Source organism: Biomphalaria glabrata, chromosome 9 (genome assembly GCF_947242115.1).
Source record: "Biomphalaria glabrata chromosome 9, xgBioGlab47.1, whole genome shotgun sequence".
Taxonomy (NCBI): domain Eukaryota; kingdom Metazoa; phylum Mollusca; class Gastropoda; family Planorbidae; genus Biomphalaria; species Biomphalaria glabrata.
Window position 1 is genome coordinate 36,812,568 of NC_074719.1, and position 15,713 is coordinate 36,828,280.

The following is a 15,713-nucleotide window of genomic DNA, read 5'->3' on the forward strand; positions in this document are numbered from 1 at the left end:
GCAGACAATTATTTTTACACCATCTTTCAAAAACTTTTCCTATTCTCTGAAAAGAATTTTTTTTGTAAATCAGCATAAAGTGATAGAGTTACTTCTACAGCTTCAAGTTTTTAAAACTCCAAGTCATTTCTCAGAGTAGTTGCTTCATTACAGATCTCCATCGCTTCTCTTTCAGATTGATCTAGATTTCGTTTTTTTTGAATTATTTTGTACAGGATCTCCTGCTTATGTTTGTGCACATCGTGTTATGTTTTATTGACACAGCCCCAGTTGTGTCATGACAAATAGCCTCACACGTACACAACAGAAATTAATTAGTTTTCTCACGCAGTTTTCACAAGTTCACAGTATTTATGTTGTAATAGAGCATCAGAAACACTGTATCTTGTTCGAAGTAAAGCAGAGCTTTTGGTAGGTTGGATATCTTTTTAGTTACGATCATATTGTAATTATAGCAATTGGTGAAATGTATAATCACGTTGAGGCAATAGAGTTATCCCTCTTGTTACTCGATAAGAAACTGATTCTTTTCACGTGCTTAAAAACCACAAGTATATTTTTTTTTTAAATCGTCAGACTCAAAGTCAAGCTTTATTATGTTGTAACTTGTTTTCTAAAAAAACAAAATGGATCTCCTTTCCTTCAAATTTAAACAAAGATAATAGTCTTACAATTAAGCTACAAAAACAGTTTGAGTGGAAAAGCAAATTCAAAATCTGCCACCGAAGTGGTCCACTCAGGTTTAAATATTTTCAGCATGAATGTCATAAACTATAAACTAAAATTATTGTTAATCTGACTGACTATAAAGATTTATTAGTGTTATTATTGTTAATAATCATGTTTCAATTAGCTGATATGGTTCAAGATATGGTTCAATGTAAATCTGGCCTAAATGATGCTATTGGATGGCAAAGTACAATAATGTAATTGTTTTGTATGGGACAAATATCTTACTCAGGGCCTCAATGAAAAAAAAAGTTTCCCGTTCATTAAATGTTACTGTGTACTTACGTGGGTTACATTAATTGTTACTGTGTACTTACGTGGGTTACATTAAATGTTACTGTGTACTTACGTGGGTTACATTAAATGTTACTGTGTACTTACGTGTGTTACATTAAATGTTACTGTGTACTTACATGTGTTACATTAAATGTTACTGTGTACTTACGTGTGTTACATTAAATGTTACTGTGTACTTACGTGGGTTACATTAAATGTTAAGTGAAATCGATTATTATTTGTTGTTTTAAATTCTTTAATTATTTGACTTATATACATGCTAAATATATTCTTTTTTATTTTATAACAAAAAAAAAAAACATTTTGTTTGAAATAGTTAGCCTATATGACATAATATTTAATTTACTAATACACATTTTAAAACATTAGTTAGTCTCTATAAATGCGTTAAAAATGAACTGGAATACGCCGCCGTTATTAATATAAACTCTCATAGGGCCTACTATTTTACTATTTATTGTGAATAGTTCTAAACATTATGAAAAAAATTTGCTTTCATGGTTAATTTTGAAAATTACACTTAGCCGTTGCATAAAAAACTTTGAAAGTTCTAAAATATCATTATATCGGATTTTTAATATCTTTTTTTTTAATGTTTGAGATCTAAACAGGACGGACAGACGGAAGGATGGACGGACAGACAGATCAAACAAAACTAATAGCGGCTGTTCCCTTTCGGTGATAGCAGTAAATTAAACTTGATTTCCTATCAATGTAGATATTGTAGGACTATTTTTCTTTTCCCATCAACTCAAGAACACATTAAGAAACTGGAACAGACAAAAATAGAGCAGTGAGATTTTAAAACAAACGAATATTCATATTTGACTAGAGTAACATCATTAGTAAAATCACTAAATTTAGAGACACTTGAGGACAGAAGACTAAAAAGTAAAGTAGCAATTATATTTAAACCCTGAACCATAATTGTACAATACAAAAACAAATCCTAAAAAATTCTAAGAAAGACACAAAGATAAAGGCACATTCCTCGTTCCATATGATAGGCGAATTCTCACAAAAGCTCCTTCTACCCTTCTAGAGCATTGAATGGCTGTCCTGAATCAGACAGGAAAGCCAAGGACTTGGATGATTTTAACATGCATTATTAGATTGGCCGATTCCGCGAAGGACGTAATTATCTTCTCTTTTGAAGTAACGTCTGTAATTTATAAGATAAGAAGATAAGACAGTCGGCTACATTAAGCTATCTGTGTTTAACGTCAGATCATTAATCATCACATTTACTATTCAATGTTTTGTGAACTTTGACTGCAGCTATTTGTAATTTTAATATTTGAAGATGCCATAGCATGATAGCTAGTACGTGGCACATTAATAGAGTGTTATATTTATGTATGTAAAGTTTCAAATTCAAAGTGTTTAAACTTATAAATTTTATAGAATCTTATTACATGAACTTGGTACTTAGTTTTGCTATTAAATAATTTCATAACATTAAACCTAACCCGAACAAAACCGAACATAAATCGAGAGATAGAGAAAGGGTGAAAGAGAGCAAAGCTATGCAGAGAGGGAGCTGTTCTAGCAAATACTACATCCTCTGTAAAGATCTCAGGAACATTCATACCAATGTTAATGAAGATGTTAGTTTTACATTGTTTTATATGGTTGGACGTTCCGTCAGAATTAAAACGTATTACACCCAAGCCCAAACGTTCATATATATATATATATATATATATAATCTTTTCTTCCAGCAGTGTTCAGGTTACAAAACTACGTAACAGAATGAATCTTCCAATGTTAACCATCTCTCTCCTGTGTCTGTTTTGTTTTATTCTTGGAGCTGAACTGAACAAGAGAGACCAAACTAGCACTGAACTGAAGGACATACAGAAAGTAATTGTTTGTTTTTAATATTTTAGTCCATGTTAGAAGAAAAAAAAATAAAGATATAAGCCATTACTGGAGGTTTTCATTGAATGTAGACTCATGCATTATTAGCACATGTTTTGGTGTCTCCGGTGAATAAACCTGGGGGGGGGGGGGTCAGAGTAAAAGTTAATCACAGTAATTTGCTCCTTGTTTATACTTAAAATTAAATATGGCTTTTATATAGCGCTACTTTCATTCTAAGGGCGCTATGGTCCAATCTCAATTTGAGACTAGTGGGGTATCTGGGAGAAGGTTTTCCGTGCTGCCTATAGACGCTCAGTAAACACAACTCTGCCAAGCCAAGCCAAGCTAAGTTCAAGAGTACTTGGTCTCACGAACACGTTTCCTACTTTGACTTTTAAGATCTGATTTCACCTTCACCTACCCCTTAGGGACTATATCTGTTGGACCGTTGGGGCACCACATAAGATTTTTTCGATAGAACCTCTTTCAATGGCAGGCCCATCCATTTTATATTCTTTAATAATTAAAATATATGAAGAGGAAAACAGAAGACAAAAACTAAATGAAACAATGCGGTGGCAATATATAAAGGAACTTAAAGTAAAACGCAAGAAAAGAACATGAAAAGAAAATCACAAATCAAACAGAGTAAATGATTTCATCAAAAAAGAAAACAAACTTATTTTCAATCCTGTGAAGAGACTGGTTTGGTCATATTGTAAGACATGACTGACTGTCAAAAGTAGTCCTTCGAGGTACAGTGCTGGGAAAAGGGGTTGTTCAAAATTCTGGCTGAATTACGTACAAGAATTGACCGGCCGCTCTCTTGATATCGTACTAAGAACAGTTGCTGACCAGGAAAAGTGGAATGATTTGATTACGTCCATTGTCAAATGGAAAAATTGAAAAATCACAAAAAAAACTTTAAATTTTATAATAGTATATTTTTAACATGTTGTTCCTACCTGTTATTTCATTTAAAAAACTTTTGTTATGCAACAAATCTTCATAATTCGTAACACACTCCGATATATTTCCCACTTTTAGTCGTTATGTAATATCCAAACTTTCCAATATCAACGAATTGTGTCGAAACGTTTACAAGTTGATATTGTAAATTTTCTTAAATAAAATATAGTCCTCAATTGTAGTAGAACGTCTTTATTTCCGGACGTCACTCATCCGAAACGTGAAATATCCGGACCGCCTTTTTTTAAACATTACAGTATGTAAGTAAAGTTAAGTTCCCATTTCAGACCTTGTGGTCTATAGGGCAGATGATGTAAAAGTCATCTGTTTATGTGGTTTACGGTTAACGAGGGTGTCATGTAGCCAGCACAGAGACCAAACGTCTTTATTTTTCCCCAACTAATGTCAGGTACCCATTACAGCTGGGTGGACTCAGAGGCGCCTAAAAAGATCCCGAAATTAAAAATCCCATTCTTCACTAGAATTCGAACCTGGGACCTCCAGTTTAAAAACCAAGCGTTTTACCGCTCCTCCACAGTATGCAAGTGCTCTATTCCTTTCCCTCAAAGAGCAATCTACAATCTTACAACTAAGGACAGGACACACACGTCGGTAAAATTACCATCTCAATAAAATAAATCCCACACAACTCCCCCTTTGTAGACACTTCGCCCACCCTTATGAAACCGTAAACCATATCTTTTTTGAATGCCCCTCCTAATCCACCTTAGGCAGACCCTACTACCACTCCAGCCCAACATAACCAACACCAGTGCTGAACAACTGAAGAAAACAGCACACTTTTTTTCTTTGGCACAGTCTGCAAAAGAGCTGACAGCTCAGCAGCAACAAGCTGGCTAGAAGAAGAAGAACTAAGTGCTCTGTTGCATTGCTCCCTTATCTTGGTATATTCCGACTGTCTCATAGAACGTGTTTCTGAAACGTGTAAACCAGTCGAAGGATTTAAAGTTTGCAAGTAAGTTAGTTGAAGTGTTGGGTGCCTGTGTCTTTATATTGTTGGTGAAATAATGCGTTTTTAGTATTCCGTATTCGGTTATCCGGACGATGGTGTATACGGAGAGACCCCGTTCCAGATTTATCCAGCTAATTGACATTCTACTGTATATGTATTTTCATTTAGATGATACAATTATTATTATATTACACACTATATCTTTCAGAAGCTAGTCGGGGAGGCAGTCGCATTTGATGAAGCAAACGTTGGTGCGCTCGAGAAAAATAAGAAAGATTTGGTGACGACCTTAAGATATATGGTTTCTGCCTTTTGTCTGGCCTTGAATATAGTCACCGGAAGAAGCGTGCGCAGTGGTCAGGATTTAAACAATGAACTGGACACTCGTGGCGAGAAAAGAGTTGTGCCAATTATTATTATAGGAAAGGTGCTTTGCGCGGCGAACACAGTTAACAATGTCTACAATGCTGCCAAAAGTTTTTGCAGACAGCTGAATGGTAAAAGAGAGACAGAGTACATAAGCGAGCTTGTGGAAAGAGAGGAACTCTCTCGTGAAGAAGATAGAAGAGATACGCTGTCAGACCATGCAAGAAATATTTGCTCGTGGTTGCAGAGTAACGGGATTTTGAGAGACACTGAGAATCAGCAAGAGCCACTCGCTGAAAACTATATTGAAAGACGGGAATCGGGTGAGACCCAGTACATATGAACCAATTAGATTCTCAAATTCACATCCCAGAAGAAAATGTTTGTTTTCAGACATGACTATATGAAGAATTTCTAAAATAAAGCTTGTACTTATTAAAGTGTCAAATTTATTAAAAGTTTTTTTTTTGTTTAATTCTTAAAAGATCATATTTCAAGAAAAATAAAACATCTTGAACACAAATATGTAGTTCCAATTATTTTTGTTGTAAAAAGTGTGGTTTAAACTTTAAGATTAGAGTACGTACTCTTTGCTGACATTGCAATGTATAGGCAGATGATGTAAAGGTCATCTGTTTCTATGGCCGATGGTCAACGAGGGTGTCATATGACCAGCACAACGACCAACCGCATTTCCTTTCCCCAACTAATGTCAGGCACCCATTAGAGTTGGGTGAACTCAGGGACGTCCAACGATGTTAACAATGGTGTCTTATGGCCATCACAACAACCTTTCTTTTCCTCAACTAACAACCTTTCTTTTCCTCAACTAATGTCAGGTACCTATTAGAAGGATGAACTTAAGGCATCCAAAAAATCTCGAAATTCAAAATGCCAGTCTCCATGGAGATTCAAACCCGGTATCTCAGAGCATTGGGTAAAGTTGTCTCCACTTGTGTAAATAATGTTATATCCTTTGTACTCATTAAACCACTGGGGAAAAGAAAGAGAAGGCAATTGGAAGAAATATGGTGGCGACATAAGCAAAATAAATAAGAAAGGAAGAATGTCGGGAAAAAGATTGGAAGAGATTTTGAAATCAATAGAAATAATGAATTTAGTAAGTCATGGTCGTTGAGATGTTAAAATGTTATTAAACCTTGGTTTGGCAATAATAGAATATGTACAAAATACCTCAGACCCTTTAACTCAACAGAACATTAGGGAACTAGAACAGACACAATATAGAGCAATGAGTTTCATAACAAACGAATATTCACATTTGATTAGAGTAGCTTTTTAAATAAAATCATTAAATTTAGAAAGCCTTCAGGAGAGAAGACTTAAAGGTAAAGTAGCACTTATACATAAAACACGGAACCATGATCTTCAAATACAAAAACAAATATGCTAGGACAAATGTATACAAGTACTCCTTATTCCGTAATGCTATTAGACTAGTAGAACATGGTGTGGGTTGCCTGAATCAGCCAGGAAAACCAAAGACTTAGCAGAGTAAGTCATTGATTAACCTGCATGACTTGATTGACCCAAGGACACACATAGGACGTCATAATCTTTTATTTTTGTTGACGTAACGTCTGAATTTTGTAGGATAATATGAAAAGCTATTTGGGAAGATCTCTATCGAGAACTAAATAAAATAAGATTACTTTGTGGCATGGGCGTAGCCAGGGGGGGGTTCTTGGGGTTCAACCCCCCCCCCGAAATGAAATCCCCCCCCCTGTGGGGGGGCGGTGGAAGGAATTAAGTGACTGATTTTAGCTTTCATTTTGTTTATTTTAGGTGAGATTTTAATACTAAATCATCACTTACCACAGCACAGCCGAGGGGGTTTTGAGTTAAAAACCCTGTACCAGTTTGAGTTTAAACCCCTCTACCAGGGGGTTTTGAGATTTTAAAAAACCCTATCAGGGGATTTTGAGATACAAATCCCTCTACCAGGTGGGTTTTGAGTTTAAAACCCCCTACCAGGGGCTTTGAGTTTAAAACCCCAATTCCAACAGCACTGTTAAGGAAGATTTTGATTTTAAAACCCCCTCCAAAATTTACGATAAACCCCCTCTTTAATATAAAAAAGCAAATTATAAATTCAAAATTTTATGAGCGTAGCCAAAGGGGTTTTGAATATAACCCCCCCCCCCTCCAGTTGGGGTTTGAAGCTAAAAAGTACCTCTTCAATATAAAAAAAAGCAAATTACACACTATAAAATCTATAAGCGTAGTCAAAGGGTTTTTGAGTTTAAATCCCCTCCTCCAGATGGCTTTTTCTTTTAAGTTTAAAACCCCTCCAGATGGTTTTGAATTTAAAATTCCCCTACAGAGCGTTTAGAGTTGAAAACCTCTCTCTTCAATATTATTTTAAAGCAAACTACAGTCACCAAATTCTATGATCGTAGCTAAATGGGGTTTTGAGTTTAAAAAACCAACAAAAAAAAAAAAAACTCCAGAGATTTTTTACTTTAAAACCCCTCAACAGATGATTTGACGAAAAAACTTTCCTTTTCGATATAAAATCTAAAGCGAAATACAGGCATGTAATTCCAAGAGCGTAGTCAAGAAAGGTTACAAATTTCTACCAGTAGCTTGGGCTCCATTAATAAAGTGTGAAGTCTTCTGCCGAAATTGAAAAACATTAAATGTGGCTCAACAAAGATGGCTAAGACAGATTTTAGGAGTCAGTCATAGAGATCGGGTCTAAATCAAAGAAATCATATGCCGAACTGGGAGTCGAATCCTTAGTAAGGTTGTGACAGCGCGTCGCATGAGGTTTTGCGGGACATGTTCTCCGACAAAATGAATTACGTAAATTAGAGTTGCGGAAACAGCTTGCCGGAAAATGCGCCGAACGGCGCGAGAGCACTGGCGGATCCAGGGGGGGGGGCGGTAGGGGCGATCGCCCCCCCCACTCGGCCGACCCCCTCCCCCCGAAGGGGGGGAGGACGAATTTTAGTATAGAATTCACACAATTTGTATACAAATTTATTACTTATGTTAATAATATATACTAATTATTTATATTTCAACCTATTTTTTTTATTATTTCGCCCCCTCCTCTAGTATGTTGGCCGATTTGGTGGGGTCGGGAGGGGGCAATGGTATCAATCCCGCCCCCCCCCATACACTTTCGAGTGGGGGGGGGCGGTCCAATTTATTTGTAGAAATCACAGCTTGCTAACAGAATCAATTAAAAATCTATATAATTAAAACTTGTTATTGATATTTTAACCGATCTTTATATTATGTCGTTCCCTGTTTACCTTTTGGGGATGGGGGGGGGGGCGAATACCTCTACTGCCCTTCCCACCTAAACCATTTGAGTGGGGGGGGGCGGTCCTACTTTTATGGAGAAATCATAGTTTGTGAACAAAATTAGTTGAATTAATCTATAAATTTTATATTATGTCGCTCCCTTTCTGGTATCTTGGTCGATTCGGTGGGGTTGGGGGGAGGGCGATTGCATGTACTGCCCTTCCCACTCTAGCCCTCTGAGTGGGGGGGGGCGGTCCTATTTTTATAGAGAATCATAGTTTGTGAACAAAATTAGTTGAATATCTATATAATATAAACTACGTATTGATATGTGAACCCATTGTATATTATGTCGTACCATACTCTAATCTCAAATTTTATCATTAGTAAATTTAAATGAAAAAAGGTTGCACCAGGTGGGAAGGGCGATATATGCAATTGCATTTCCCCCATCGGACAAACCAATACTTTTTCTTTTAGTATTATTGTTTAGAAATTACAAAATGTAAAAAATCTCCCACTAATATAATTTATATACACTATAAATTAAATTCTTATATCGAGTCGCCCTACTTTTTTTTTATTCTTTAATGCCAAATGCAATCTTTAGCAGAAATTATTAAAGGAGCGAGGATTAATCTTTTTCATTCTACCGCCCCTCCTATTTCCTGAGTTTATGTAATTTCACATGAATTTATCATAATTATTTTAAGAAAGACTTTGCATTGGAAAAGTTAGAATTCAAACGAAATTTTTCAGTATAAGAATCATGACTGAGATGAGTTCTAAACCGAAAATAAAGCATTTATAGTCGCCTTTTCCAAACCTTTACTCAATCGGATATTTTTCTAGTTAAATAAATTTGGGACTATAACTCACAACTTATACTACAATGTTATTGAATATTATTTATCGAATAATTTTTTTTCGGCGGCGATCCTCAAAACCAAAATCTAAATATGTGGGGTATCTTATCTTTTCAAGGAACAAATCGGTTTTATTTGCAATGTATTAAGGGCCTATAAATTCATATTAGAATATCTTTCAAGTACAATATTATTCAAAAGGTCCTTTTTTTAAATAGTATGAATAATGAGCTTTAGGTCAGGAGAATGCGTTTCTGCAGTGAAAAATGCCAGAAAACGCTTTTGGCGTCGGGGCTTCGCCCCGATCTCCATTGATGAATAATGAGCTGTAGATGTCAGGAAAATGCGTTTCTGCAGTGAAGAATGCAAGAAAACGCTTTTGTCCTTTCGGGCTTCGCCCCGAACTCCATTGATGAATAATAAGCGTATATGTCAGGAGAATGCGTTTCTGCAGTAAAGAATTCAAGAAAATGCTTTTAGCGTCGGGGCTTCTCCCCGAACTTCATTGATGAATAATAAGCTGTAGATGTCAGGAGAATGCGTTTCTGCAGTGAAGAATGCAAGAAAACGCTTTTGTCCTTTCGGGCTTCGCCCCGAACTCCATTGATGAATGATAAGCGTAGATGTCAGGAGAATGCGTTTCTTCAGTGAAGAATGCAAGAAAACGCTTTTGTCGTCGGGGCTTTGCCCGAACTTCATTGATGAATGATGAGCTGTAGATGTCAGGAGAATGCGTTTCTTCAGTGAAGAATGCAAGAAAACGCTTTTGTCGTCGGGGCTTTGCCCGAAACCCCACAAGGGAACCTTATAGCGTTGCCCCACTTTTTCGCCGAAGGTTGAGAAATGCTGCTTTTATATATATATGTGTGTGTGTGTATGTGTGTGTGTGTTCTGTACACACGTTTATGCATAGGGTTAGGGTTTACTGGGCGTTAGGGTTAGGGTTTGGAAAAAAATCGCCCCCCCCCCCACTCCAAAGTTCTGGATCCGCTAGTGCGCGAGAGGGTCTAAGTCAGTAAGAATAGCACATTAGGTTTTTGAAATAAAACTTTTTAATAGCAAGATAATGCACTGTAGATACCTCAGAATATGCATTTTGTTGGCTTTCAATACCAGAAATAGTGCTCAGCGGCCTCAGTGGCGGGGCTTCGCCCCGCGCTGGGGGAGATGCGAACTCCCCCAGACCCCCTTGCTAGCAAGGGCGGGGAGTCTACAATAAACAATAAACGTCTTCCGAAAGGGTCAGAATGTAATAAAGATTAATTATATACACACACACACATATATTTATATATATAATTTTTTTTTCGCGGGGGGGGGGGGGGGGGGAGGTCGGGGGGGGGAATTCCCCCCCCCCCCCCAAACCCTCCCCGAAAAAAAATCCTGGCTACGCCCATGTAGTGTAACTAGAATAAGAAATACATTCTTTGCTTCGTTTCATATAACTTTATCACATGATGTTTTGTTTCTTTTATTATTTTCAATGTATCTTTTTTTATATTATTTTCTTTTCGTTCCAATCCATATTTTGTAAGAGTGGAAAAAAGCAATAAACTTCCGGGTCATTATATACTCATATGACTGTATAGGTTTATGTTGACAACAACTTAGTTCTGGACCTAGACCTAGCGCTATTAGACTAGATCTTTTTTTGCGACAAAATCTAGTAGAGCAGTCATATAATTATCCGCTAAACGAATTTATGATTTGATAAAAAATGTTCTTTAATGCTGATGATGACGAAAATGATTTTATGTCTACTGGAGGAGGGTAAGTGATTTTTTTGTAACAAAAACAATGAGTCAATTGTTCAGGCAAGGGTCCACCCCCTTTTGAAAGGCCTTTTCAAGTCTTTGAGCCTTTTTTAGTTACACATTTTAAACTTAACTGTTTATCTGTTAACACCCTCTCTTTCTTAGGCTTAAAATAAATTTCGTAGATCTATATATTTTCTATTTTGTTTATCACACTAAAGTCACTAAATGAAGCTAATAAAAGTTTAAGAAAAAAAAAAGAAGATTATCATTTAACCTATTAATTAGCTTTAAAATAAAGGGAAACTCTGATGGTTTCGACAGTTTTGATATAGAGAGATGATAGACTCTAATATGTGTTTTGATCTACAGAAAATGAATTTATTATTATTTTTATTTTATTTTCAATTATAACTTAATAAATGATGTTTTTCTGACCTAATTTTTCTGCACATCCAAAACTGACAAATTTTGCACAGTGTTCTATGTGATGTCAGAAAAACCTATTAATTCATTAAATGATCTTTTCTGACATAATTATTCTGCACATCCAAAATGGTCAGATTTTCACCAGGTTTCTATTTGATGCCACACAGACCTATTATTTTATTTAAATTTTATTGACTAATTGTATAATGTAAAACCATACTGTAAAGTTAACAATATTGTAAATGAAATAGATCCAAGTGTATTGGTATAATTTTGGTAGATAATGCAATTTAGCCTAAACCTAGTAGCAAGACAATTTAGCCAATACAAGTTCCATAACATATCACTGCGACTAAAATCTCTACTTCGAGGAATAATCAGAAACAACGTTAAGCGTAAGGTAAGCAATTGCACCTGATTTACTGCCACATATCAGAATTTGTAGGTGACACAGCTAGACATTTTGCCATCTAGACCATTATGTCATGAAATATAAAGTTAATTGCTATGCTATCTCTGGCTCTTAAACAATGTTATGTTGTTGTTTTTTTTCAAAATTTTTTGTACTAGTACATTTTAAAATGTTTCCTGCAGGTCTAAACTGGCCAATTTATTTGGTATGGATAAAGCCAGCAGACAGGGAGGAAATGAATCCTTAACATATACAGCTCCAAAGCAGCCTAGAAAGAAAGGTACCATTGTCAATAAACTAACTTTTACTTTTCTTTCTCTTTTAAGTGGTTCTTTATTCAAATTATTATACAAGTGTGGTTCTTTGTTGATAAATATAGTTCTTTCTTTTTTTGTTATGTAAATATTTATTAACAAACTGGTATAAAAGTTTTTCTTGATATGAAGTTTTAATTTACTTTCTGACATATTATTTCATAGAATCAACACCAGATGGTGGTGCTGCTCCTGTAGTTGTCGTTGCCAGTGTAGTCCATGCTTATAAATAGTAAGATTATTTCCTTTGTTGTTCTGTTATGGTTTTAAATATGAAATAAATATTGATACTTTTAGATTGAAAAGATATCAACAATTTAGCCTAAACTTGTGTTTTCTTTCCTCAGTGTTGATGGAAAATATGCTCCACAGGGTAAACTAGGAGCAGCATTGTTGGCCAACCATGGAGCTAAAGATGTAAGATTTTCTAATGAATATCTATTTAATGACATGTATGTCATTCATTTATCATCATTGTTCTACTTACTGTGTTTTCCCGCATATAACCTGTGGGTTATACAAATTTTTATAAACAGATAGCTGCTGTGTAGGGTTAACAAAATTTATTTTACTCATAAACATAACATAACAGAAATTATGGACATACCAGGGGGTCTTTATACTTTCTATAGTTCACTGTGTGGTTGTGAAATTGTATATTGGAAAGCTTGTGAACATCTCATAAAACAAATAGTACAGGTGTGGCAGAGAATCTTTAATTGACTAGTAATTAATTGTGACCATTAAAAAAGTAACTAAAATAATTTGTCAATACCAGTAATGTTGAAAATTAGAGACTACAATGCATGCAATACTTCCACAGTCTCACTAATGTCACTGTCCTCACTTTTGTTTGTGAAGCCTTTAAAACTTGTATCCTATTCACTGTCTTCTTCCAATAAGCTAAGCATGTTATTGTCAGCAGCATTAGGCTCATAAATCAACTCTTAACATGTGGGGTATATAAAGGTGCAAGTGATACTCAGGGTATATGCGTGAAAATACAGTGAATCTTTAAGAGATCCTGGCATATATTTAAAAAAAAAATAGGGTCACTAAAGATACTGAAGTTTAAACTAGTTTTCAGCTGAAATAATCAACTATTATCATGTTAAGTACAGTACAATTATTTTTATAATTTGTAGACTATATTATGTCTTGTAAGAAATAGCTTCATTATAAAACACTTTGTCGAGATATTATATATTTTTACCCTGCTGTGTAATTTATTTTCTTTCTTTCTCTTTTTTTTTTTTTTTTCAGTATCGCATTCTACTTTATGTAACGCAACAGAAACAGATCACAAACGCAAAGATATCTTTAAACTTTGCTTTCAACGTAAGAACTATTTTCAATTTATTGCTTTAAGGGTATAATATATAAATAAAGAGCAGATAATTAAAAGAATGATAAAGTTGTACAGTAGAAAGCTGTGTTTAGGTGCAGTTGTTTTGTTTTTAACAAAGAAAATATGAACTTGTGTTATTATAGAGATTAACATTTTAGTATTTGTTTGAAATTCAGATTCAACAAAATAACTATGCAAGTTTCTATGATGACACAAGGCAGATGTGGTCCATCATGTTTGAGTCTGTTGATGCAGCAGAGAAGTTTGCCAAAGAGGTGGGTAGCTATTAGTTTCTATCTACAGAGTGAGGAAAAATTAAACTACAGTATTTACCATGAGGTGGGTAGCTATTAGTTTCTATCTACAGAGTGAGGAAAAATTAAAGTACAGTATTTACCATGAGGTGGGTAGCTATTAGTTTCTATCTACAGAGTGAGGAAAAATTAAACTACAGTATTTACCTTGATCAGTAAGTAAAGTTCCTCTTTTAGACCTTGTGATCTATGATGTAAATTTGAATTTTTTTAAATCTAACTTTTATCCACTGGCTCTGCTTTTCATTTTGATCCATATCAGTAGCTCACTAATATAGGATTGCAGGGAGAAGTAAGGTGGGGTACACAAAACAATTATTTCAAAGGATAAGAACTGTGTTATATTTGCATTGTGGTTATTAAATTATATTTGAACATTGATCACCCGTAAAAACGTAGTTGTAATTGATGTTTTAAAAATGTAAATTATTAAATAGAGACATTTAATTTTTCATCTTCAAAGTATGACCTTTTATACCATTTTCATAAAAGATGTCTGAACTAAAATAACACATTTTCTTGTACCTGACATTCATTTTAATATGCCTAGGCTTGTACAATTGTACCCATCTTTTTTGTAATCGGAAGGGATGAATTTCTCTCACTTGCTGTACAATCTTTCTGTTTACCAAGTTATCTTAAGACAAAGATGATGTTAGCATGATTTAGCACATTATTCACTAGAATGTCTTACAGTTCAACATCACCCTGAATCTAATGCAGGAGCTTACCCTAACTTGCTAATGGGAGTTGGGATGTACCTATTGTTAAGGGGTTGTCAAGAGAAAATGGTTGTGAAACACTGCATCATTAAAGAAAATAATTTTAAGAGACATTTAATATCTATTGGTATGAAATATAAAAAAATATATATATATATATTGTTGTAACTTAGCCAAATAACGTCAACGAAAGGATTACAAAATGGAACGTTTAATCATCAATTAGAAACTAGATCTAGAGACAAACTAATCACATCTCAGGCGTCCTTGTTTTCATCCCTTCTCTGTTTCTCCATCTTGTCCCATGGTCCACAATATCGTGCCAAATGACAGTGTAGAGTCATAACACAACTATATACATATATATATATATATATATGTGTGTGTGTGTGTATAAGATCAGAATCTTGGACTATGCTTCTCATTTTAACACAAATCAAAACAGGACAAACGTTTCTCAAATATTTTTTATAAGGCCAACATTTTTACTTTTATAAATTTTTTTCAATACAAAATAAAAATATATATATATATAAGCTAATGTATAGTATAGGCTTACTAAGGTACACTATTTACTCTGTTTAAAACCACCTTAAAATAAAGAATATAATATTGAATTCTGTAAATTTGTATTTTTAAATATTTTTTTTTTGTTACTTTAAATCTTTTTCAGGTAGCAATGGCAAAGGCAAACTCAGTCTCTGGTACTTTAACAGATTTTATACAACAAGATTTACTGCTGGGAGAAGGTGGGCTCTTGGAATCTGGTGATTCTGCGGAAGTCAAATACATTGGATGGTTGTTGACTAATGGGGCATTAGGAAAAGTGTGTTTTATTTTTTTTTTTTATGTAACTAAATCTAAATCTTTTAGTATTATGGGTTTATAATGAAATCCTCAAAAAACATTAATTTAAAATCCTTTCTTTTACACCAACAGGTTTTCGATCAATCCCAACAAGATAATTATTTCCGATTTAGAGTTGGAAAAGGCAAAGTGATAAAGGTAATTTTGTGTGCGTATGTGTAAATAAGATTAGATTTATATGTGAATACGTACACTACTTGAAAAAAAAACACTTTAT

General features: G+C 34.6%; 2 protein-coding genes across 4 annotated transcripts in view; both read left to right on the top strand.

The window, feature by feature from the left end:
• Window positions 1-313: 313 nt before the first annotated feature.
• LOC106077850 (uncharacterized) lies at window positions 314-5,584 on the top strand. Of its 2 annotated transcripts, none has more exons than XM_056042496.1 (3): window positions 314-411; window positions 2,748-2,889; window positions 5,040-5,584. In XM_056042496.1, exons 2-3 carry the CDS (start codon window positions 2,779-2,781, stop codon window positions 5,538-5,540), a joined length of 612 nt encoding a protein of 203 aa, XP_055898471.1. In that variant the 5' UTR covers window positions 314-411; window positions 2,748-2,778; the 3' UTR covers window positions 5,541-5,584. The 2 variants fall into 2 exon arrangements, with proteins under 2 accessions (XP_055898471.1, XP_055898473.1); XM_056042498.1 differs by having other exon boundaries at window positions 342-411; window positions 2,751-2,889.
• Window positions 5,585-10,895: 5,311 nt separating this feature from the next.
• LOC106050533 (FK506-binding protein 15-like) overlaps window positions 10,896-15,713 on the top strand; it is a 30,568-nt gene continuing 25,750 nt past the window's right edge. Inside the window, exons 1-8 of one of the 2 annotated variants that reach the window (XM_056042492.1) lie at window positions 10,896-11,106; window positions 12,114-12,211; window positions 12,411-12,477; window positions 12,593-12,662; window positions 13,509-13,583; window positions 13,770-13,868; window positions 15,303-15,455; window positions 15,569-15,634. In XM_056042492.1, the coding sequence (XP_055898467.1) occupies window positions 11,054-11,106; window positions 12,114-12,211; window positions 12,411-12,477; window positions 12,593-12,662; window positions 13,509-13,583; window positions 13,770-13,868; window positions 15,303-15,455; window positions 15,569-15,634 (681 nt within the window). In that variant the 5' untranslated portion in view covers window positions 10,896-11,053. Of the gene's footprint in view, window positions 11,107-12,113; window positions 12,212-12,410; window positions 12,478-12,592; window positions 12,663-13,508; window positions 13,584-13,769; window positions 13,869-15,302; window positions 15,456-15,568; window positions 15,635-15,713 lie in introns of those variants that run through there. The other variant, XM_056042491.1, reaches the window with a different exon arrangement.